Below are 23211 nucleotides of genomic sequence, written 5' to 3' on the forward strand. Positions count from 1 at the left end.
AAGAAGAGAGAGGGAATATGCAATAAGAAAATCGGGGATTATCTCGAATCTTATTGAACTGGCGGGTCTAGGGTCTTAATTACCCCACGCTCCCTGGCGTTACCCCGCCAAATCGGGGGTTTCTGAAAGGAGCAACTTAGAAACATCCGACCTATTGACCGCCTTTCAATCCCCGAGCAAAAACAACCTTTATTGTCTGCTCCTCGTCTCCCCGTCCAACCCTCCCCGCGCCGGCAAGCGAGGACCGAGTCCAATCTTGAAGCCATGGCCGCCGAGAAAGTTTACCGCGCTAGCACCACAGCGCCAGTGAACATCGCCGTTGTCAAGTAGGCCACGCCGGAGCATAGAATGATTCCTCCTCGGCGCTTTTCCCAGCCAGCCAGCCAGCCAGCTAACCAATCCCTTTGAACAGATACTGGGGCAAGCGCGATGCAAAGCTCAACCTACCCACGAACAGCTCTCTCTCAGTAACCCTCTCCCAATCCGACCTGCGCACGCTCACCACCGCCTCCTGCTCGGCCTCGTACCCCGCTTCCGAAGGCGACTCCCTGCTTCTGAACGGCGAACCCTCCGATGTCTCGGGCGCGCGGACACAAGCTTGCTTCCGCGAGCTGCGCGCCCGCCGCGCCGCCCTCGAAGCCGCCGACCCGTCGCTCCCAAAGCTCTCCACCATGCCCCTGCGCCTCGTCTCCGAGAACAACTTCCCGACGGCCGCGGGCCTGGCTTCGTCGGCGGCGGGCTTTGCGGCGCTGGTCCGGGCCATCGCCGACCTGTACGAGCTGCCTGCATCCCCTTCCGAGCTGAGCTTGATTGCGCGCCAAGGGTCTGGGTCGGCGTGCCGCAGTCTGTTTGGCGGGTACGTGGCGTGGCGGATGGGTGAGGCGGCTGATGGGAGTGATTCCATGGCCGACCAGGTGGCTGAGGCGAAGCACTGGCCTGATATGCGCGCGCTGATTCTTGTCGTGTCGGCTGCCAAGAAGGGGGTTAGTTCCACGTCGGGCATGCAGCAGACGGTGGCGACGTCGGGGTTATTCCAGGAGCGGATTGCAAAGGTGGTGCCGGAGAATATGGCCCGCATGGAGAAGGCGATCAAAGAGAGGGATTTTGAGGCCTTTGCGGAGGTCACCATGCGCGACTCCAACTCGTTCCACGCCACGTGTGCGGATACGTACCCCCCCATCTTCTACATGAATGATGTCTCGCGCGCCGCCATTCGCGCCGTGGAAACGATTAACCAGGCTGCTGGGAGGACCGTCGCGGCGTATACCTTTGATGCTGGGCCGAACGCGGTAATCTACTACCTGGAGAAGGATACCGAGGCCGTTGTCGGGACGTTTTTCCACGTCCTGGGAGGCGCCATCGATGGGTGGAAGGACTCGGTTATCAAGGGGCTTAAACCGACAGTGTCCTTGGACGAGGGAGCGGCTGGCTTGTTGAAGGGCGGTGTCAGCCGGGTCATCCTAACGGGTGTTGGAGAGGGTCCTGTCAAGACGGAAGAATATTTGGTGGCTGAAGACGGTAGCCCGGTGAGGAGATGATGTTCAGCATCACCTAAAGGCCGAAGGTCTCCTCAACGTGCCTGCGGCAACCATGATGGACTGGAAAGCCAGTGCACAATGGCCCGAAGAGTTGAAGTGCTTGCGGAGAGAGGATTCAAAAGCAAATAGATCGCCGTCTTTGCTGGATCGTGGCTTGGCTACGAATGCGAAGCTGTCCCGGTTGCTAGCCTTCACATTATTATGCAACGTCGTTTCTTGAGATGCCGGTAACGGTTCAAGGCTCAGGGGCGTTTACGGTATGATTGAAGTACCTTACAGTACAGTACATACATATCGTACTGTAACTTACATTATGCTGGGGCTACAGCACGGACCTGTCAAGGGTAAGCTCCCACAGCAGCCAAGCTTCCCCAGGCGCCTCAGTTGCGCTGATGTAATCGTGTGCACCTCACCAAGCTGATTGTCGCGTGTACTTCCTCATTCTTCATTCTTTTCTCCCGGCTCCATTCTTCTCCTTCTGTAGCCAGTACGAGCGCCGGGGAGTATGCGGCCGCCGGCGTCAGAATGAGCCGGAGTTTCTACGACATTGATGCCGCGGGCGAAGTGCTCTGCACCTACACGGATAGCAGCGGGCAGGAGAACCTCAGATCTGTGAGTGTCGCAGTTTTAGAATTGCGGATTCCTTTGTGATACTCGACTTAGACCTCAGTTACTTGAGCGCTTGAAATAGTCTCCCTAACTGTTGATTCTTTGTCCAGGAGAAAACCGAGGTCCCCCTAGCCAAAGCCATCCTCTACGCCTTTCTGCCCGCCGGCTACCCGCACACCGTCACCGACGACTACCTCGCCTACCAGACCTACGACTCCCTCCAGGCCTTCGCCTCGTCCATAACATCCCTGCTCGCCAATCGTGCCGTACTAGAGGGCCTAGGCGTAGGCGACTCGTCGTCATCCCCCACGGGCGCCCTAATCCTCAAAATCACGGGCGACACCATCTCCCGCATCGCCACCATTCTCTTCGCGCACCGCATGGGCCAGGCGATCGAGCCCGAGTGCAAGTTCTACCGCTTCCTGGCGGACTTGTTCAACGACAGCGCGCAGTTCCTCGACCTCTTAACGCCCGCCCTCCCCTACTTCCCCAAACTGGGCGTGATCGTGTCGGCGGGGGTGCTGCGCTCGCTCTGCGGCGTGGCCGCAAACGCCAGCAAGGCCAGCCTGTCGGCGCATTTCGCGCTGACGGGCAACCTGGCCGAGCTTAACGCTAAGGAAGCCTCGCAGGAAACGGTGGTTAGTCTGATGGGGATGCTGGTGGGCTCGCTGGTGGTGCGTCTCGTCGAGGATAAGCAGGTGGTCTGGCTCCTCATGGTCCTGCTCGCGGGCGTGCATCTCACCATGAACTACCGCGCTGTGCGGAGTGTTAAGATGCGCTCGCTCAACCGTCAGCGGGCGACTATTGTGTTTCGGGAGTGGTTGGAACATGGGACTATACTTACCCCTGAGCAGGTTGCTCAGCGGGAGAGCATCCTGCGGAAGGGGCGCGGCAATCTGTCGAGCAAGAGCGGTGACTATACGGGGTTTTGCGATTTTTGCACTTATGGCGACCTCAGGCGCTGGAATCCCCGGGGATACCATCGCTATGACTTCGAAACGGCGAGCTACTTTATGGGCATATGGCACCGAGGGGGTTACTTCTACATGAGGGTTGCCCTCAAGGAGGGCACGACTAGTCCTCTCTCGGCCTGGTTTGACGCTGTCAACCACGCCTACCACTTTGACTCGGCTCTCAAGGACGGGTTAGAGAGCCATTACGAAAACGAAATTCCACTGGGTTATGTGTCCGAGGAGCAAAAGAAGACGATATTTGCCGCTTTGACGGCAGCGGGCTGGGATCTAGAGACAAATGCGTTAGAGACTAGGTTGCCTGTTAGAGTAAGGGTGGGCGATGGGAGGAAAGGTAAGTCGTGCCCCCATTTTGAACGATTCCAGGCAATGCCCTAATATCTCGCTGTAGCTCCGCATCTATCCGAGAAGGATCCCATCAGGCATCATGGCCACCAGGAGGCCAAGCATGACTAATTCTGTAGATTGCAGCGGTTGGGAAATACTGCAATAGAGCGCCATGAGCGCGCCTATCGTATGGCGTCAAGGAGTAAGAACGGGGACAATGGATTGACGGTACCTACGGTTCGGTTGGTTAATGCTTGATTGGGTCATGGGTAAGGGACATGCTGCTGGGACGGCGGTAGGATTAGACATGTTGTAATTGTATTCATGGAGATACCACGCAAATGTCGAGCCTCAGGCGGCAGCTCTGTGAAACCTGAAACTTGAGTCATTTTGTTTCTGTATTCGAGTCCTCAACAAACAGCCTAGATCCATCTAAACGCCCACCACCTCCCCGTCCGGAGCCACAGGTTGAGTGGTATGTATAATACAACCCAAACTCCCAGTGCTTGGTACTGATACAACTTCGAGCTTTCAACAGCAGGCAGACTGATCCCCTGTCACGCCAATCCCGTAGCTCGCAGCGCCCGCATTTTGATGCCCTCCCACGTATTCAACTTGGGCCGCACGTCCAGGTAAAAGTTGAGCTTCCCAGCCCCAGCGCCGTCATTGCGCCCGGCATAAAAGTCGATAATGTACTCCACCCTCTTCCCACACCGATCAACCACCCAGTCATGCCGGTCAAACGGCGCGGTATACCCCAGCAGTGTGTTGATCCGCGCGCGCGGGCTCATGGTCTGGCTCAGCCCGGCGAAGCTGTGCAGCCGCGGCCCGCCACAACCCCCCTTGTTTATCGGCGCGACGTAGGGCGCTTCCCACTTGAGGATCTCGGCCCACGCCTTCTCGTTGACGGCGTTGTGGATAGGAACTACGGTTTTCATGTCGGCTGCTGACGCTGCGCTGTAGCCTTTTCGCTTCATGGCTTCGAAGAATTGTTTCTCTGAGGGGTACACCCAGTGACCGCTGGCTGATGTGCCGGTTTCTTGCTCGTGATTGACGGGGCATGCTGACGGGCCCGGGTCGGAGGAGCGAGGGATGCTCGAGATGACGCGGGACTCGTCGAGCTGCGGGAATGTACGCGGGGTCGATCTGGCGGCTGAGGCGTTCGAGGGGCTGGATTCCTGGGATAGGGCCGGTTGTGAGAAGTAGGGAAGTCGCAACCATGATGCCCAAGACGATGTGTTTGCCGCTTGGTTTGCGCCTGTTGCTTGGCCGCTCGGGGCTGCTGTGGTTGCTTGCGACGGAGAGGAGCGTGCCTCTTGTACCCAAACCTCGCGTGTCTTGTGGTCGACGGGGCATTTCGCCTCTTCGCCTGCCGGCGTAGGAGCTGGTGTTGATTCCTTCATGCCGGCGGTGCTGTCTCCCACGACAGTCGCGTCTTTGCGACTGACAAGAACAGTGTCAAGAAGATCGTTGTGCATTCTGGCCTTGGCACATTTCTCCGCAGTGATTTTGCTTGCTCTTTTCGCTGGTGTCTAGGACAGACCAGCGAGAGCTCTCAACATCCCTTGGGAGCACCGCCTAATATCGCAAGGGAATTGCAGGTCGATGCTGGGCTGACAGTGGAAAAGCTGTGCAGTGGGTGGATGCAGAAAAGTAGTAACCTGACGATTTATCGTGTAGTTACACGGTATCAATTAGCGCATTCTTGACACTGTTTCACTCGTCGGGAATTCATGGCAACTGTCAGGGCCCGGTTGCCACCTGGTAGCACCTGCAGGGTGAGCACTCACGTTATGATGGAACTTTATGATGGGACCGCGATCTCACCAATGGCTCAGACCCGTTCATGATTAGACAGTTGCAATCTCCTCCTGACCAAGTTTTTCAGTTGACCAAGGCATGTAGCCCGCCGTATCAGAATAGCGGTCCATACCTATCAGTCACCCTCACAGCTTGTTTGAGCAACGTTAGCTTCAGAGAGGAAGCGTTAGGCGTCTTGATACTCCGTATCAGGGCAAAGGCGACCGTTCCCAGCTGCCAGCTTTTTAAGTCATGTATCTTCTCGACCAGGGGACATGGAGAACTAATATCTAGATGGGTATGAAGAAATGCTGTCTGGATTTTCGGACAAAATAATAACCCTATATGTTGCAGGCTAAGCCCTCCCGGCCGGCGTTACCGGCCCTCAGGCCCCTGGGTATACGCCATAAGAATGCTTCCGTTGAATCAAGTCAGCCTGTGCCAGTGGCCGGACAAAGCCATCCTATATACAGCAATGGATGGAAAGGCAAAACAAATAGGCATGACTAGACGCTCGTCAACGCAAAATGCCGCCTTCCTGCCGATCCTGTCCCTTCCATGGATGCCAGTCCTCCCGTCATATATGTTGACATTGCCTCTCGTAACCACCCCGTTGCGTGAATCGCCGAGGGGGTGTTACCTTTGGCTTTCATTCCGAGTTCATTTGTTGAAGATACAGCCCTGCTGCTTGTAAAATCTGCTCTGGTGCTATTCCATGCTAGAAATCGCTCCGCTCATGCAAAGGCCGCGGCGCCCCCTGTCTCAATAACCTCGATCTCGGCTAGGGTGAGGGGCTGGCGGTGGAAGCGGGCCGGGAGCTCGTTGCGGTCAAAGTAGATGCCCTGGGGCGGGGTGACGGGGCCGAGCTCGGATCCGGCCGCTCCGCCCACGCCCGCCGCATCGCCGGACCTGATTGTCTTCCGGAGAGGACCGTGTTGCTGGGCATGGTCGCGGTAGGCGCTAAATGAAGTGTGCGAGGAACCGGTGGTGAAGGATGAAGGGAGCGAGTGGCTGGGCGACGCAGGGTGCGGCCGGGGAGAGTGGTCGATCGATGCTATAGGGGAAACAAGGTTAGTTGGCTGGGTTCATAGTAGAGGATCAAGTTAGATTCCGAGATGCGGACATACCAGGGATGGTCCGCTTGCCGATGAACTTGATGGAAGGAGTGCGCTCGGCGTGCTGGGCAGCCTGACGAAGAACCCTAGTGGTAAACATGGTCGAGGCCGAGGTAATTTTGCTTGCCCAGTGGAGTGATTCGAGAGCTCGGGGAATTTCGGTATGTCCGAATTTTTGACGGCGCGCTGTGTTTTTATTCTCCTCACAACGATTACTGTCCGAGCTGTGTCCTGGAGCGCAGGGTAAACTGGGCTGGCGATTTTGGTACCAAAGCTGTGACGTGGACAGGTCGAGTGAGGAGAATGAGCGCTTCGCGGGTGGGTTGCTGGAGGTGAGAGGGAAGGTCGATCAAGATGGGATGCAAGAAACTCAAGGAGATGGGAGTTTTCACAAGTCCGAATTTCGCGCCATCGATGGATACCAACCAATTGGACGCTGGGCCTTGATAATGTGGGGGTCTGCCCACTCCGGTCCATCCCGCCACCCAACCTCGAGCCAACCCCACCGCGTTTTGTACCCGCAGGAATGCGAAAGATGACCGAACTGTGCATGACAAATGGGCTGATCAGACCACCAGCAACAAGCGTGCTCACCTTCCGGGTTGGCTCAAGATCAACTGGAATGCCAGGAAGAGCGGGAACTGTCAAACGGCTCTAATCAATCTCGTCAATCTCTAATATTTGCCGATGCGTCTCTTCACTGTTGAGGATTGTTTTCGGCCCCGCCGGGGCAATGATACCTTAAAGGTACCTACCCCGCGCCCCAACCCTTATCTCCGTCAGATTTGTAGTTCGCATGATGTGTCAACCCCCCTTTTGACAGTCTTTTCTCCCTTCCTCCTGAATTACTAGAGCCAATTATCATTACAAAACTGCCCTTCAAGGAACGCATATCAGGTATGCGACACCTAGCAGAGTTGGCTGGAAAACAAAATTGTTAGTAACAACCAACAATCAACCTATAACTACCTTTCTGAATAACCTCACTTTTCAAGCTGATATCGGTGTCATTATTCCACTCTCTTTCGGGCCAGAAAGACCGCCTAAGCACGCGGAACGGCAAGAAATCAATCGGTATAGGAGACTTCTGGTCTTTTAAAAAAAAAAAAAAAAAAAAAAAAAAAAAAAAATAGACAACATTAGGGGTTGTTCTCGATTCGGGATAATTAAGACGCCGAAGGAGATGAAACGTATGAGAGAAGAGAGATGCTACTGCAACAGTAAAGCAGCGTGAAGTTGACAACTGCGTTTCTCGCGGCCTTTGCAGGGCGGAGCTGGAAGATGTGGTAGGGCTGGCGTGTTCGAGTCGGCTGTCGCCGTGACGTTGACAAACAGACGGAAAAGGCATCTCTTCCTCCCATCATGTTCCAACCAACACGGAGAACTCGGCAGGACTCGCGCGGACATAGGGATCGTGAATCTAGGGCGCTTCATATGAGACCCTAGGGGCATTCGAATCTTTGAGCTTAGTCGCTTCCGACAATTGCCTTCGAGCAGAGTTGAGGGATACCCGCCGCTATCACTGTTACCTCCCTGCTCCTCGGACTATTTCCTAGGCCCGCCTCCTTTTAGCGATGTTTACCATTTCGGGGGGTATCAGCGTTTAGGCCTTCGCCATGATCGTAGCAAGAATATCGAGCGCGCTTAGTTCTTTGTCTGTTTGTTCTCGGGCGCAAAGGTCGGGTTCTCGAAATGCTCCCGTTCGGTCGAGTTGGCCAAGGTCAGCCAAGGTAGTGTCGGGCTCCGGTGCCTTGGGTGAAGGCTAGCTTTGTAGAATCTGTGAATAGAGAGATAAAGGGAGTAGAGGGAGGGAGGGAGGGAGGGAGGAGAGGGAGGGAGGGAGGTAGGGAGGTAGGGAGGTAGGGAGGTAGGGAGGGAGGGGTGATAGTGATAGGTCAACGTCTCGAGACGACCAAGAGCCATCCATGATAGTAATGAATTTGAGGAAAATAGGTACTTTCACTTCATCCCAGAACCACTTTTAGAAGTGGTAGCTCGACATACTGCCTTGTGCTGTTTGTAATGAGCGACCTGGCACGTCCGCCCGCAATACGCAACGGCTTTGCACCTCCCGCACAACATCAACTGCGCAGAAACCTTTTTGCAATTCGCGCATCGCGCCAGTGCTGACAGCGAACCAGCAACATTGCCACTTCCGCTCTCCACCGCCGATAACAAATCCTCCGCTCTCTTTCTCGCCAATCTTAACACGCGCTGTTCACCCATGCTAACGTGCGCCGCAGCCCATGCGTTCCCTCCCGAAGGATAGACACCCTCGGCGAGTTGTTCTTCTAGCTTTTCCAGCGGGGTCCCGAAATTATCTAGAAGGTGACAGAACGATTCTACCAAAAACCGCAGGACTTCTACTTCGTTCGAATGGCTGATCTTCTCATCTGTTCTATCGATCTGTTGAACGGCTATAACAGAGAGATCCGATTCGTCCAGTCGCTGAATACGGAGGTATCGGAGGACGTTTTTTCGGTAGCGGATCGGTGAGAGTGAGGGAGATGGTACAGCTCGAATCGAGTCCAGCCGATACCCAGAGCTTATGCTTTTGCTCGAAAAGCGGCGCACTAGGGTGCGTTGCAAGAACGAGATCATAGCTGTCGTGCGGATTCTCAGGCACGACAAAGCCATAGAGACGTAAAAGGCGACTATTCGGAATCGATCCATAATAGATGAAAACCTGAAAGAATCGTTCGGACGTAAACAAATTGCTAACTACCATCAGAGAACATGACGAACATACCTGATCTCCGGCTTCGTAATCTTTCCCCGCAAGGACCGAGAGATTTCCAGACGAGACGTCGTAGACATGACGCTGCTTAACCTCGGACGAGTGGTTCAAACATATCCGAGTAAGGCGCTAAAAGTCGAATCGAATTCCCATCGGGCAGTACAAAATCCATCGCACGACTCCATACGGGGTTAGAACTCTCATTTTTGTACCCAACCAAAGCACCCGTAGCTTCATGAGTTGCCCAACCTGAACACCTGCCCCAGGCCCCCAGATCAAGGTGTCTCCTAGCGTAGAACCAACCCACCGTGACTAGCTGCAAAATCGCCGGCCCCGGCATACAATCACTATGTCGGCTATGGATATCATTTCTACGGTGACCATGCTTATTAATCTGGGATATGAAATCAAGAACCGACTGGACTCGCTCAACCAGCTGCCGAAGAGCTTCAACTGCTGACCACCAACCTTGCACTTTTGTTGAAGGTGTTCGAGAACCCCGTGAACGAGGACATCATCAAGGCCAATGTGCCACAGTTCGTGACTATCCTGGATGTCCTGGAAAGCATCGCACGTTCATGCACAGAATGCGCAAAGGCCTTGGACATCGACCTTGCTGGAGCGAGAATTGCGACCAAGACAGAGTCGCGTGGCAAGAGATTTGTCAAACGGATATGGACTTTCAACAAGATTTCTGACCTTCTCGCGGAAATTCAACGCAAGGCTGAACAACTTCAACAGATATACAGCGCAATTTTTGCTGTAATGCTCCAGGACATCTGGGTGCAACAGGGACGGACGAGTGGGAAGGAAACTGTTGAATCCACCACCGTGACCACCGTACAAAAACCTACCGTACATGAAAACTTGCACAACCTGGACCTCGGCACGGATTTTGTTAACATTGACCGGTTGGTGGGGAGTCTCATAAAGGAATGTGAATACCTTCGGCGAAGACTTCGGAAAGCTACTCTGTTTCCCGACTCGTCGGCTGTTCAAAATTATCATGAGCAAAACCCAGAAGCAGCATCATTTTGGAAGGATCGATTCCAAAAAGACGAACTCAACGCCTCGGCTCTTCGCTACGAGGTAAGGACGCTCAAATTTTGCCTCCCACCCCCTACCTCACCACTTTTTTGTTTGCTTTTCTTTTCTTTTCTTTTCTTTTCTTTCTTTTCTTTTTTTCTTTTTTTCTTTTTTTCTTTTTTCTTTTTTTTCCCCCCTCATCCAATATCGCCGCATCATACCGACATATCGCTCTCTTGACAGACGTTATACGTTTCTTGGGCCCGCTTCGTACATGAAGTAGAAACGTCTTTTGTTCTCAAAAAGATCCCGACTGGAATTTTCGAAACCGGAAACATCGACCTCGTTTGCCAGAAAGGATCTCGCTATTCCATCGATCAAAACGGCACGCGTCGTCTTTCCACAATCCGGCCTCTCTGGCTCCCGGCTCTTCGGGCTGCTCTCGATCCGCTACACAAGGGTTACGTCAAGCCTCACGACTATTTCGATCTTCTTCACGACTCCTCCTTGTCTGACAGCCTCAGAAGGTTGGCCCCTCGAAAACGCAGGCTACGGTACACTTGTCGAATGTGAAAGGGAACCCGCGGATCTTCCCTTGCCGGCGCCGCAATTGAGTGTCCTTCTGATCACATCGGCTGGATCTCTGCTCAAATCGTGGCAGTTCCAACACCTCATGAACTTGGAATCGTTACCGAACGAGAGGCCATGGAATCAAGCACCGACACCCTCTTCGCTTACTTCAAAGATACTAATCGAGACGTTTACGTTCACGTACGCTACCTTCAGACCGGTCAAATTGAGCGTAAAAGTCTCTCGAAGCGAGTTCGTCCGATTGGGGGCATTTCCCGAGCACGAGCTGGAATCAGGTGGTCATGCCTGGAGCAATGACCTTCACATCACCGAGTTCAGGGCATGTTACGGAGGGCGGTACATTATTACGGCGGGTGTGGGCTCTACTGCTGTTGTGTTTTCAACGAGGCCGCTCAAGAATTCCTTCAACAAAATGTTACTGGACGACGACAACCCCTCAGGTTCTACCATACCGGAATTTGAGTTTACGCTTCTGGGGCCGTCAAAGGCATTCATCCACCACCGAAAATTGGCGAAAAGGTTCAGGTACGTACATGTATTGTTTCCGCCAGACTAGGTACCCTGCAGTACATTCATTGAGATGCAATTTTGATTTGGCCAGATCGAGTACGACGGATTTTGGTACGATTCGAGAGTCACGGTAGTGGACGGCGATGAGATAGAGTATGTCGATTGGGACAGCGCACCGGAGCAAGTCCCAACCGATATCACAGAAGCTCAAGACGATAGTGAAGGGGATGAGAAAGATAGTGGCAGCCTTTTCTTTTCCGATGAGCAGTTGACGCAGCTCGGAAAGGGCACGCGGCGGCTATGGCGACCATGGCGGAGAAACATCCAAAGGTACGACGTTCGACCTTATCGTTGCTTCCATATCGGCGACTCTATCGAGGCACCCGTCATGTACCCGGATTTCCGATACCATTACCATGTTCCCAACAACTCGGAACTCTACCTTCCTGCTCGAATCGTTGACGTTCAAGGCGACCAGTATGTGATCGAATTCAGTCCGGCGCTTTCGGTTCATACGTGGTGGCCAGGGAGGATGTCTAAGGGTGAACAAATAGAGCTAGTGCCAGGATCAGGCATTAAGGTAGCAAACCCGCTCGACTTTAATCGCATGACGGTAGGTATGGATCGGGTATGTCCTTTCTCTGCAGGGCCACGACCGGTTCTAGGTGTTCAATCAGTGAAGCCGTCTGGGTGGAGTTCATTTCAGGGTGTTCGTCTCAGCAATCTTGAGGATCTTTTGGAGCGGAGTCTTTGGAACAACGACGGCGATAGCCAGCGATCGGGTGGCAGAAGGACTGGCCCATTCGCGAACGAGGAATAACTGTATCGGATACTCTCAACAGGATATAAAGGCTGTATGGCGTGATCCAATTTTTCCCTTTTGGCAGTCTTTTCTCTCCTGCCTCTGGATTACTATAGCCAATTATCATTACAAAACGACCCTTCAAGGAACGCATGCCAGGTATGAGACCCCTAGGAAAGTCGGCTCGAAACAAGACCAAAATGACCGCAACCCGCCCTATTTCTTCAAGTTGCCTTTCGTCTTATTGCTTCAAAAGCTCCGGTTTGCCAGATTTTTATACCATCACTATTCCTTTCTCTACACGTATCCTCCAGACTGACCATGGCCTTTCAGGGTCCCAGGAGCCGTCCCACTAACACCTCCAGGAGACCCTCCAGTGGCTCCCACCTCGGCAGTTTGGGGGTTTCCTGTCAAACTATATCGCAACGTTAAACCATGACCGGATTTTTCTGCTCAACCAAGAGGGATTACTTACCCCCTCTTTTCCCTTCTCTTCTTTTGGAGCCGTCTAGCCAGAACGATAGCGCCCTGCCGCCCATCGCAATTAGAATACCGTGACACTGAACAGCAGAGAGGACGCATATCAAGCTGGGTGACGCGTGCGGACTCACCAGAATAGCGCTGGCCAGGAACGCAATCATGGCCATGAACGAGAAGGCCAACACCGTTCTCCACGGACCGCAGCCCGAGGTCCCTTGCTGGCCGTCGCCATTGGAATCCTCCCACGCTTCGGACCAGTACGGTCTCCAATAACTGAAAAACCATCCCGCGCTGCAATTCCGTGCACGCTGCATGTGGATGGAGCGGTTAGCTTCATTTCCGGCATCTGCTGTAGAAACTTCCACGTGGAAAGCTTACCGTAGCGAAGAGGGAGAAGGCGATCAACCACATGATGAAGAGGATGAGGTCCATCGGAAAGGCCCAAAAGGCCCACTTGAACGGCGCCAGCAAAGCGAGGGCGAAGAGTGTGCTGATGGAGGCGGCAATGATCCCGTAGATGACTCGTCCATCCCTCCCACCGCCGCCCCTGGCGACGTAGTGAAGGAAGCGGGCGAGGATTCCCAACACGATCACGGAACTGATGAGTTGCCACAGTCGTAGGGTCACGTGGAGAGCTTTCGTGACGACGCCCATGGTGATTTCTTGGCGGTACTAATGCAACTTGCTGCTGTTTTGGTTGAGTTCGAAGCGTAGGTCGAGAGAAGTTGAAGCGTTCGTAATGCTGGCCGCTGGTGGAATAACAAATTGCTTCTGATGATGATAGTCAAGCCGGGCGGAAGGAAAAGTGCTGTCCCAATGTCCCTTATAAATGATATGCGACCTTGCCGGGCCCATTTCCACTCCTTTGTTATGATCTGGTCTTACCCGGTGGCTTGTGGTATGATATCATCTGTCGTCGTCGAGGTTCACAGCGTCATTGTTCTGAATTATCCTAAACCACACGCATTGGGGAGCAAGGTCCACATTCCAGTCAGGCCGTAGCAGACCTAGGAGGCAACTCGGGACTCCAGTAGATGCTAATGTAATATCACAGATTGATCTCACCTCTCCCAGCGGAGGTACTTGTCGCCTCATACAGTAAAGCTATGGTTATCCTTATGCCACTGATGTGATTACCCGAGGAATCTCGTCCAGAGGAAGGTTCATTGTGGGTGCCGCACACCTTCTGCAGCGTGGCGAGCATTGCCGTCATCGGCAAAATACAGTACATCCGGAGTCGATATGCTCTGTTAAGAGGGTAGTAGAGAGAGCAAATTTCACAGCAAAAAAATGCGTCGCACTAACAGCGGGTATGTACAACCCGCATTGAGGATTTACACATGCATGGCAGGAGCGAAGTCCAACGGAAGGACGTCAGGTGCTCCTGAACGCAGCAAGTTCTGGTGACTAGGTACCTTAGGTTACCTATCTAATTCTATCTAATGCAAGAAACCCGACTTCCAGATACATGTATGGGCCCGACGCTGTAGTGAATGTTTCCTCCACTGAAACCAGCACTCAAAGCCAAAAACACAGACAATGAAATGTAAAGGAAATGCCAGTCTGACGAGTCCATAGTCAATCCCTTCCCCACCACTTATCCCTATTGTCCAAACATCACAAGGCAATACCAAGCACCACAGAAAGATATTGCCGCGCGTGTGGTGTTGCTGAACCGACGTCTAACAGGACGAGAAGCTGCAAACAGCCACTATGCCCCCGGACGGTACGAGGCGGAAGTCGGGCAGTTGGCCTTACGGCAGTCATTCTTGATGGTCCTCACCACCACGACGACATCCCCATTCGCCTTCCAGGTAGTAGTCTCCTCAATGACATGCTTGCACCTGTCCAGTGGCGCATCAGTATCATAGGTTGGACACAAGTTTGCAAATGTAGTAGCGTATAGTACTCACATGATGAAAGTTTGAAATGTTCGAAGGGTCAAGATGGCTCCCTAGTTGGGACGGCGGATGCAATGGCAGGAAAGGTCCTAAAGTTCAAGTCGAACGAGCAGAGTGAAAATTTTGACTCTGCAGAGGCTGCGTATCTTTTGCTGTGTTCAAGGTGCGTTGACAACGCCAATGGGGCAGTGTAGCAGGGCTTGATGTGAGTGAACTAACTCCAAACTTGAAGCCAGAAGGGCAAGAGCTTTATATATGCAAATAGTCTTTCCTTGGGAGCCCATCTCAAGCACGTCGCCCTAGATACCTCAGGTATCTAACGTAGCTCGATGCATGTCCTTTGGAGGCCGTTCTTGCTACCTACACAGCCTGAACAGGTAGGTCCAGTGACTCGTGTTCTGGCAGTTGGCCAGCTTTGAGGCCGAGGCGATACGCCTTGTCCGAGTCAGATGCGGAAGAACAAGTCATCGACAACAAACCGCTTGGCGACGAGATGCTCTTTTCTGAAGCTAGGGCCGCGGCCCGTGTCTCTGCGCTTATTTCAGCACTTGCTTGCAAGAGTGTTGGTGTCTCAACGTTGGCCTCTCCATCCTTAACCACAAGGATCCGTAAGGTACGCAGACCACAATCTCAGGCCTAGGCTCAGAGAAGCTCAGCGGTGAGCCTCGTAAGGTGATTGAACTGGATGCCGCCTGCGTCGCAACGCTGCCTTGACTAGTGCCTGGCCTAGATTCAGGGCCAACAGCACTGATTCAAATGTGTCACCTGGGAAAAAAAGGGTTATGACATCCAATAAACACATGACCAGGGCGCTTGGCAAGGCTGTCCGCAGCGCGTAAACTGCGTCGATTGATTGGCAGGTGAGCCCCAAAGAATGCAGGCAGGATTATTAAAGTGGGGCTCATAGAGGCACTCTTATTCCCTAGCCCCAAGGCTCCCAACCACCCCTCAACCCCAAGAACTCTCCATTCCAAGACAACTCTCATTTTGCCGTCCATAGGCGTTTGTTATTGAATCTCCCGCAACTACAAATACTTTTACTTACCATTTGTGTATCATACTCGCTCACGTTTTTCAAGGCTAGGCACGACACACAAGCCGAAGAGCGGAAGGACGATGGCTCCCAAAATCAACAAGATTGGAGACCTTATGTTGGCAGAAGTCTTCGACCTGGGTGGTGAAAATTTCTTGTACACAGAATTCCACTACATTGACGAGGATGACGTCGTTTACCACGGCCAGCTCAAAATGGATAAACTGAAGATCAGTCTGGAGCAATTCAAGTCAGCTCTCCAGCGAATCCCAGACGAGGAACTTTACGCCCAGCTGCCTTTGGATGCAAACTACACTCTCGCCTCCGACGACGCCGACGAGAATACCTTTTACTTCAAACGGCCGAACATCTTTCACTATGATCGGTACAAGGAAAATGATTCCCTGGACAGTTTTCCCATCATGATGCTGGAAGAGATCAAAGCCTTGGAGCTTGTTTCACAGCATCCCCATCCCAACATCGTCAAGTACCACGGCTGTCGGGTACGGCGAGGACGCATCACTGCCATTGTCCTTGACAAGCACCCGCAGAGCTTGAGAGATATCGCCGATGATAACGCCCTGGGCACCCTTGACAGGGAAGCCTTTATGGCTGCGCTCGAGTCGGCTGTCAAGCACCTTCACTCACTGGGCTTGGCTCACAACGACATCAACCCACGGAACATCCTCGTTGACGCAAACGGCATGCCCGTTTTGGCCGATTTTGGCTCCTGTAACAGGATTGGCGAGAAACTGGGACTCTCTCGGGGAACACGTGGTTGGATTGAAGGAGACATGAAAGATTATACTACCTCCGAGGCTCGTCATGACACATTTGCCGTCGAAAAAATTCGAGCCTGGCTAGAGAACCCTGATCCACCGCGATCTTGAGGCTCTGAGACTGAGGTGCTTTCTTTGTTTGGATGTATAGGAATCGTGCTGATGTTGGGAAGGTTACAGTTGAGTGGAGGGATTTGGCGAAACTCTCTGGAGAAGCTGAGTTATGGCTCATAGATCTTGAAATGGGTTTTCTCCTATTACCAACCCGAGGTCAGATAACAGTAATACAAGTGGTATCAACGACTCATTCACCCAACTGTTTGCGGGTTGACAATGTAAAGACACTTACCCCATACAGAGTCCAATCTCCACAGGTAACCAGTTTCCAATCCACACTTTGGTGTGGTGAGCGTTGGCTGTACTCCGATATGACTCCGCATCCATCCACATCGGTGTTCAATGTTAGCACCAACAACATCGCCACAACACTTCAAGAACATCCTGGGGGAGTCAAAACCACGCTTTGGAAATCTCATGAATTACCTTAAGGTTAGACGAGCGACATAGGTCCTAGTTCCAAACTTCCAATGTTTTTTGTATTTTTTTGAGTGGTTGTCCAACTTAGCTCTACATTGCAGTAACACGCCAGGGGCAGTACTAGGGGCTTGGAGGTTCGGCCTACACGCTCACGAGGGAGAAGTCCCCTCGCAAAGCTGGCCCCTCAATACCCAACAGTAGATGGTTGATACACGTACTGCGACGTGCAGCTACATAGAGTGCTAACCTACAGCATCTGAGTCCGCCCCATCCAGCACTAGGTAACGGTCTGTGGGCCCGCGAGGCGTTGCGTTTTTCACAGCAACACCATCTCTTTACCTAAGGTATCTCTTCCCAAGTGATGTTAACGTGAACCAAGGGGTACCTTGGGTAGCGACTAACCTCGGCGCGGGCCGGCGGGGGTTGAACTAAGCTTAACTTTGCGATGCCAAGCTTCTTTAAGTGGATTTGCAATCTCGGTACGCTGCTGAACTCCACACTTTCTCGTTTCTCACCCATTCACACCACCGACTCGTCCCAAACCGCATACACCACTCTGACTCGCCCGATCAGGTCCTCAGGGCAAAGATGCCATCCGGCTAGGCCGGCGCTAACAAGCTGCGTTATCGGATGATAATGCCGTAGGCGACTGGCGGTGCTACTCTACGATCCTCTCTGCATTGGACTATCACCACTATGGAGTTAGCACTCATCCTTCGTTCCAGCCTGAGCTCCATCAACAAGGTATGCCTCCTCAAAATGAGAGGCCGACAGTGGAGGAGGGCAGTCAAAACAGGCAAGTAGCATCAGGCTGGAGCTTTCGCTGTTGAAAACTCTGACTACGGCCGCGCTCAAATCTTCGTCCCGCCGTTAAGCTGCATGTGTTGATCTGATTCAGGGGTTGCTCGAAAAAAACATTCCTCAGGGGCTCCAGTTCAAGTGGCGAGAATGGATACTGGCCGCGAACATGACTATAAATGGTGCCTTGGGCGTGCTCTGCCTGGCGCCGAGGAGATCTGGTTCACTTGATTCTCTGTCACACAGCGTCCAAGATGAGGGTCTTCAAGGCTCTTGCGGCCGCCCTCCTGGCTGCCAACCAGGTGAGAGCAAAGGCAGTGTTCGCCCATTTCATGATCGGCAATACCGCCCAGTACACGGTTGGCGACTTTGTTTACGACATGCAGCTGGCTCAACAAGCAGCAATTGACGGTTTTGCCCTCAACATGGCTTATAACGAGGAGGCCAATGATCATTCGCTTCCGCTGGCATTCCAAGCTGCCGCCCAGGTGCCCGGATTCAAGCTCTTCTTCTCGTTCGACTATGCCGGGAACGGACCATGGCCATTGCAAGTTAGTGATTCCTATTATCCCTGATGAAACACACTCATCCCCTGCGTACACTTGTATGTACATACTGACAAGTCCGTCCCCCACATAGACCGTCACAGACATGATCAACAAATACAGCCCCAATGCTGCCTACTTCAGACATTCGACTGGTCAGCCGCTTGTGTCCACCTTCGAGGGCGCGGACAATGCACAGGACTGGGTAACCATCAAGCAAAGAACCGGCTGTTTCTTTATTCCTGATTGGTCTTCCCTTGGCGCCAAAAAGGCAGTAGCCAGAGCTAATGGGGTGGCCGATGGGCTGTTCAACTGGGGAGCCTGGCCCGAAGGCATTCAGCGAACCAGTTGGGATCTTGATGCATCATATCTGATTTTCTTGAACAAGACGCGGACATACATGGCGTAAGTGATCTGAAGCGAACCATGCCCAAGATTTGCTCTGCGCCCAGAAACCTGTGCTAATCTTGCATGCTGAGGCCAGGCCCGTGTCTCCCTGGTTCTTCACCAACATGCCGGGCTACAACAAAAACTGGCTGTGGCGTGGCGACGAGCTCTGGTTCGACCGGTGGCAGCAGCTCTGGTCGCTGTCGGTTGTGGGGGCGGATCAGTGGCCTGGACAACCCGAGTATCTCCAGATCATCTCGTGGAATGACTATGGCGAGTCACACTACATTGGTCCCCTGAACGACAAAGCCTACGTTGCCTTTGGTCCGACCACGGGCAAAGCTCCATTCAACTATGCCCTGGGAATGCCCCATGACGGATGGCGACACCTGTTGCCCTTCATGATCAACATGTGGAAGACCGGAACCGCCTCGGTGACTCAAGAGGCTCTGGTGGCCTGGTATCGTCTCACTCCCGGGCGGGCATGCGACGCTGGTGGAACGTCTGGCAACACGGCAGCGCAGCTCCAGACCGAGGTGACGCCGTGGAGTCTGGCCCGAGACAAGGTCTTCTTTGCGGCCCTGATTACCAGCCCTCACTTTCCCCGCGTGACGATTGGAGGCAGAACCCAGGTTGTCTCGTGGACTTCGGGCCCCGATAAGAGCGCAGGCACTGTTGGTATCTACTATGGCAGTGTTGACTTCGAGGGAGCAACTGGCGATGTGCTGATTGAGCTTGTCGACTCGTCCGGTGCCGTCGTCGCATCCTTGAAAGGAGCTCCCATCTCGGCCACATGTCCCAACGGGGTGCAGAACTGGAACGCCTGGGTCGGCAGCGCCGTTGGCAACCGGGCCATCTCGCCCACGTCGCCCAAGTATCCCCTCTCCAAACAGTCATGCGTTGAAGGAAGTGGCTCCAAGTTCGAGTTCAATCTCTTGTGCAAATATTCGTGCGCTCTCGGATACTGCCCGCCAGGCCCATGCACGTGTTACAAGATGGGCGTCAAGAACATAGACCTCGACCCAAAGAACATTGACGGCTACCCGCTCCCCGGATCTGACTGCACATACCTTGGGCTCTGCTCCTTTGCTTGCAACTACGGTTTCTGCCCCAGCGAGTACTGTACGAGCGATGCCGGCGCCAAAGACAAATGCGTTGTCCCCGCCCCCGAGCCCGATCCGGATGACCAAACCCAGTCATGCACCTCCGGGACGGGTGAGGGCAACTTGGCTGGTCTCTGCAGCTTCTCTTGTGGTCGTGGTTTCTGCCCTGTCCCTCCTTGCAAATGCACCGGAGTCGGACCCAGGATTACGCCTCCTCCCGAGACAGACGACCCTGGTTATCCGAGACTTGGATACGGCCTTGAGTACAAGGGCCTGTGTGACTTTGCTTGCTCGCGTGGCTACTGTCCTGAGGGTGCCTGCTCCCGCAGTAATCCCTATGGGGCAATTTCTGTTCCTGCGACAGGAGCAGGCTGCAATCCGAAAGACCCGGAAGATTTGTGGCGCTGCAAGGAAGTAACTTGCCCTAGGGGAGACTTGAAAGACCGTGTTCGCTGGCAGGCGGTTGGCGGGAACGAGTTCTTCAATTATACCGTCAAGTGGTTCGGTGCTTACAACGACTTTAATCCCAACCCAGCGACAGGGGACCAGCCCTTCGACGGTACACCGTGGGAAAACAACCCCATAGAAGCCATTGCTTACTTCTTCTCGGGAGAAAACGATAAGGGGGGCACCAAGGTCTCGGCTCGAGACCTGGACTGTGAAATCTTGGGGGAGGGTGGCGGCTGCAGCGATCCTCAGAGCTTTAAATGTGGCACAACCGACTATGCAGCGCTGGACTTTTTGTTGACGTCCTTTGTCAACATCCACAACTTTTACAACACCATGTACCAGTCTCTGACCGACGTCCAAGCAGACCTGACCCTGAAGCTCGAGGAAATAGCAGCGACCTTTTGGCAGAGTGACCTCAGCGCCCTGGCCATCTTCAAGGCCATCCTGGGGCTGTTCTCCCTGATACTAACGCTCGGTGGTTCTGCCATGTGGAGTGAGCTGTTCAGGATTGGCTCCTTCAACTCCATCAGTGACGCTGTTCCAATCGACGCCATCTCGGAGGCTGTCGGCATGTTCAGCACAGGGTTTGACTACGTTTCACAACAAGCCGAAGCCCATGCCGTTAGCCAGATTCAAGTCGAGACCACCCTGAAAGCAGCGGCTACGGAGTTCTTCAACCAGGCGAGACAGTGCCTTGACACGTGGATGAAGCGGACATTCACCGGGGATTGGGACAGCTACGAGAGGCTTTTCACACACGTAAAGGACGGGTTGTTCCTCTCGGCGCGTTCCAGATCGAGCTACGACTTCTACCAGGCCCTATCCCCCGTGGTGACTGGCATGAGCATCGTCGAGACTTGGAAGATGGAAAGCCCGCTTGCCATCATCTACGAGCAGGGGGATCACGCCGAGCCAAGGTTCGATCTCATTTCGTCGGGCGCCGAGTCTCATCGAGTCCGTGTGCCTGACCAAGACTACACGCTATGGATCGTCAACACGGCCAACTGCGGCGGAAGTGGCGGCGATGCCTGCATTGGCGGCGCCATCAAACCCACTGGAATCGACGAGCTAGAAAAGGCCGACAACAAATGGAAGCTGACCAAGGAAGACATTGCCCTGTCCAGTTTCTACGGCTACATGCTCAATCGCCAGAGCAACCCTATCCGACCCATGCCAAGTGCGAAGGGGATGGACGCCTCTGGCAGCCCGTTCCCTTATGCCGAGGGTCTGAAAACTCCCGGCATCTTCCCCATCCCGGTTTGCGATTCCGAGCTTTACAAGCTGAATCTGGTCAAGGACGGGCTGAGTAAAACCCATAAGTGTGAGTATTTCCCTTGCTGCGAACGGAGATACTATGAATAGGGGGGCCGGATGTGAATCGGGATGTGGTATCCAGGTCATGAGTCTTCGAGACGGCAGCAATTCAACATCATGTACAAGATACATGTTATCCAGTTTGGTTTTCGTTTTTTGATAGCTCGCATGCAGTTATCGTCGGTGCAAGGCATGCCTGTATGGTGCTGTATCCACTATGTCCTCTTATTGTATGTGCTGTACAGTACATCATCCAGTTCAAGTTCACTTCCTCACCTTGATGCCTACAGGTTTAAACTGGAAATCATCTGGTTATGATTGATTCCCCCCCTTAAGCCACCGGACAATGGTCCCGAATTATATCCATTACTAGTACTTATCAGACAAGTTGGCTAAGTACTACTAGTATCAATGGCTAGAGTCCCCAGACAACCAAACCTTTTACATTGGCTTAGGTCTCGTTGCAGTATGTCCCTAGGTTCTCTCGTTTTCTCTGCATAGCCAGAGGCAAGTAGCCTAGTCTCAGAGGTGCTTCTCGTCATTCTTCTTGTCCTCTTGGCCAGGCGAGACCCTGACAGAAACGTCTAGACCGGGAGAGGCCTGGGCAGCTATCTGAGAAAGGTCGCGAGTCCGGCGGTCTCGGTAATCGTCGAGTCCTTCCATAACCGATTTCCCAAGGTGGCGAAGCTCTGCCGTCGCCCGCTTCTCCTCGTCGTAGATGGTATGCGCGGCTGCATCATGGACTTCATGGGCAGTCTGCTCGACGCGACTCTTGGTGTCCATCGTTTCGCCGTGCACGTCGTGAGCCGTCTTTTGGGCCCGGGCTCTCAACTGTTTGATGGTTTCTTCCAGGCTTCGCAGTTTGCTCGCAATCTCTTCGGCCTTGGTCGGGTCGACGTGCACTCCCGGCACTTGGACGCCGTGGGCCGGCCCGCCCATGCCTATGTTCCGCATGCTGCTCACCGAATTGTAACTCTCGGGTGTGTTCAGCTCGATGTCGCGCTTCGTTTTCTCGTACATTTCCCGGACGGTTTTGACAACCTCGTACACGTCCAGGGTGCAACCTTCGTAGGAAAAGTCGCGCTCCCGCTGCTCGATGAACTCTCGGACCTTCTTCCACTCGTTGCCAAAGTACTTGAGGCGACCGGGCAAGCCAGATCCCTTCAGGTAGGTAAGGAAGCCGGCGATGATAGTATTGATAGCTCCGAAGGCCGTAATAGCCTTGTTGTCTGCGTTGGCGGCACCGAGGGAGGTCAGGGCCGCAGCGACTATGATCTGGGCACCATAACACGCGTTGATGACAGCCGACATGACTTTGTAGCTGTCCTTTGCCTTCTGTTCCGAGTTCACGACGCGAGCGTAGAGCCCGATGTTTTCGGCTGGGCGAACTCGTGTTTGGGCAAGGTCCGGAGAGGTGTTGATGCCGACCATCAAGCGAAACAGGGTCAGATCATCGCTGGGGACGAAGTGATTCGTGCTCTGAACATGGCTCAGGTGCGGCTGCGGCAAGGTATAAGCACCCAGTGTCGACGATATGGCAAGTGAAGCCGCCTTTGTCCCGTCTCCTTGTTCCTCGTCAACACACCTTCTCTGGTCCGGCACATGCGCGTGTGCTTGGTTAGACTGGGTGCCTATCAAGCGCATAACAGCCTGGACGAAGGAGGCCATGGTGATGTCCAAATGGACGTCTCCTTATGCTCCCTGATGATGTTGGAGAAAGAACAGCTTAGTGACGATGTCGGGAAGGTTGAAAACTTCAAGTCCTGCACCACCTGCCCGATAGACGGCAATTTGCATGTGTACTCGAGTGTGAAGAACCAATTGCAAGCTTGGGATGTAGCTTAAGATGCAGGACTTC

The 23211-nt window shown here is 53.5% G+C and overlaps 11 protein-coding genes across 11 annotated transcripts; 5 read left to right on the plus strand and 6 right to left on the minus strand.

Moving 5' to 3' along the window:
- The first annotated feature begins 217 nt into the window (after positions 1-217).
- N656DRAFT_785700 (Diphosphomevalonate decarboxylase) lies at positions 218-1752 on the plus strand. The gene is made up of 2 exons (XM_064816442.1): positions 218-326; positions 413-1752. The coding sequence occupies exons 1-2, from the start codon at positions 265-267 to the stop codon at positions 1536-1538; spliced, it is 1188 nt and encodes a 395-aa protein (XP_064664651.1). The 5' UTR covers positions 218-264; the 3' UTR covers positions 1539-1752.
- A 146-nt stretch (positions 1753-1898) lies between these two features.
- On the plus strand, positions 1899-3830 carry N656DRAFT_785702 (DUF647-domain-containing protein). The gene is made up of 3 exons (XM_064816443.1): positions 1899-2150; positions 2258-3452; positions 3510-3830. The coding sequence occupies exons 1-3, from the start codon at positions 2064-2066 to the stop codon at positions 3572-3574; spliced, it is 1347 nt and encodes a 448-aa protein (XP_064664652.1). The 5' UTR covers positions 1899-2063; the 3' UTR covers positions 3575-3830.
- On the minus strand, positions 3762-5131 carry N656DRAFT_785703 (cytochrome c and c1 heme-lyase). Its single transcript, XM_064816444.1, has one exon. The coding sequence runs from the start codon at positions 4921-4923 to the stop codon at positions 4003-4005; it is 921 nt and encodes a 306-aa protein (XP_064664653.1). The 5' UTR covers positions 4924-5131; the 3' UTR covers positions 3762-4002.
- An 848-nt stretch (positions 5132-5979) lies between these two features.
- On the minus strand, positions 5980-6460 carry N656DRAFT_772843 (uncharacterized protein; the record flags this gene model as incomplete). The annotated part of the gene is made up of 2 exons (XM_064813956.1): positions 5980-6299; positions 6373-6460. The coding sequence occupies 2 exons, from the start codon at positions 6458-6460 to the stop codon at positions 5980-5982; spliced, it is 408 nt and encodes a 135-aa protein (XP_064664654.1).
- Positions 6461-7104: 644 nt separating this feature from the next.
- N656DRAFT_561087 (uncharacterized protein) lies at positions 7105-7894 on the minus strand. The gene has a single exon (XM_064810096.1). The coding sequence runs from the start codon at positions 7706-7708 to the stop codon at positions 7298-7300; it is 411 nt and encodes a 136-aa protein (XP_064664655.1). The 5' UTR covers positions 7709-7894; the 3' UTR covers positions 7105-7297.
- A 360-nt stretch (positions 7895-8254) lies between these two features.
- N656DRAFT_785706 (RuBisCo LSMT C-terminal, substrate-binding domain-containing protein) lies at positions 8255-9031 on the minus strand (the record flags this gene model as incomplete). The annotated part of the gene is made up of 1 exon (XM_064816445.1): positions 8255-9031. A coding segment is annotated over exon 1 (673 nt), but the record flags the coding sequence as incomplete, so codon positions are not given.
- A 144-nt stretch (positions 9032-9175) lies between these two features.
- Positions 9176-12089, plus strand: N656DRAFT_793423 (uncharacterized protein; the record flags this gene model as incomplete). Its single annotated transcript, XM_064817166.1, has 7 exons — positions 9176-9218; positions 9534-10186; positions 10367-10685; positions 10785-10945; positions 10980-11243; positions 11316-12006; positions 12067-12089. 7 exons carry the CDS (start codon positions 9176-9178, stop codon positions 12087-12089), a joined length of 2154 nt encoding a protein of 717 aa, XP_064664657.1.
- Positions 12090-12497: 408 nt separating this feature from the next.
- Positions 12498-13160, minus strand: N656DRAFT_802990 (uncharacterized protein; the record flags this gene model as incomplete). The annotated part of the gene is made up of 3 exons (XM_064818310.1): positions 12498-12554; positions 12638-12814; positions 12885-13160. 3 exons carry the CDS (start codon positions 13158-13160, stop codon positions 12498-12500), a joined length of 510 nt encoding a protein of 169 aa, XP_064664658.1.
- A 2242-nt stretch (positions 13161-15402) lies between these two features.
- Positions 15403-16582, plus strand: N656DRAFT_742517 (kinase-like protein). Its single transcript, XM_064812835.1, has one exon. The coding sequence runs from the start codon at positions 15524-15526 to the stop codon at positions 16328-16330; it is 807 nt and encodes a 268-aa protein (XP_064664659.1). The 5' UTR covers positions 15403-15523; the 3' UTR covers positions 16331-16582.
- A 696-nt stretch (positions 16583-17278) lies between these two features.
- On the plus strand, positions 17279-21569 carry N656DRAFT_849723 (carbohydrate-binding module family 24 protein). Its single transcript, XM_064819363.1, has 3 exons — positions 17279-18105; positions 18194-18504; positions 18584-21569. The coding sequence occupies exons 1-3, from the start codon at positions 17734-17736 to the stop codon at positions 21399-21401; spliced, it is 3501 nt and encodes a 1166-aa protein (XP_064664660.1). The 5' UTR covers positions 17279-17733; the 3' UTR covers positions 21402-21569.
- On the minus strand, positions 21556-23058 carry N656DRAFT_785712 (uncharacterized protein). The gene has a single exon (XM_064816446.1). It carries the CDS (start codon positions 23019-23021, stop codon positions 21876-21878), a length of 1146 nt encoding a protein of 381 aa, XP_064664661.1. The 5' UTR covers positions 23022-23058; the 3' UTR covers positions 21556-21875.
- Positions 23059-23211: the final 153 nt, after the last annotated feature.

This window comes from Canariomyces notabilis, assembly GCF_033297395.1.
Source record: "Canariomyces notabilis strain CBS 508.74 unplaced genomic scaffold N656scaffold_52, whole genome shotgun sequence".
NCBI classification, from domain to species: domain Eukaryota; kingdom Fungi; phylum Ascomycota; class Sordariomycetes; order Sordariales; family Chaetomiaceae; genus Canariomyces; species Canariomyces notabilis.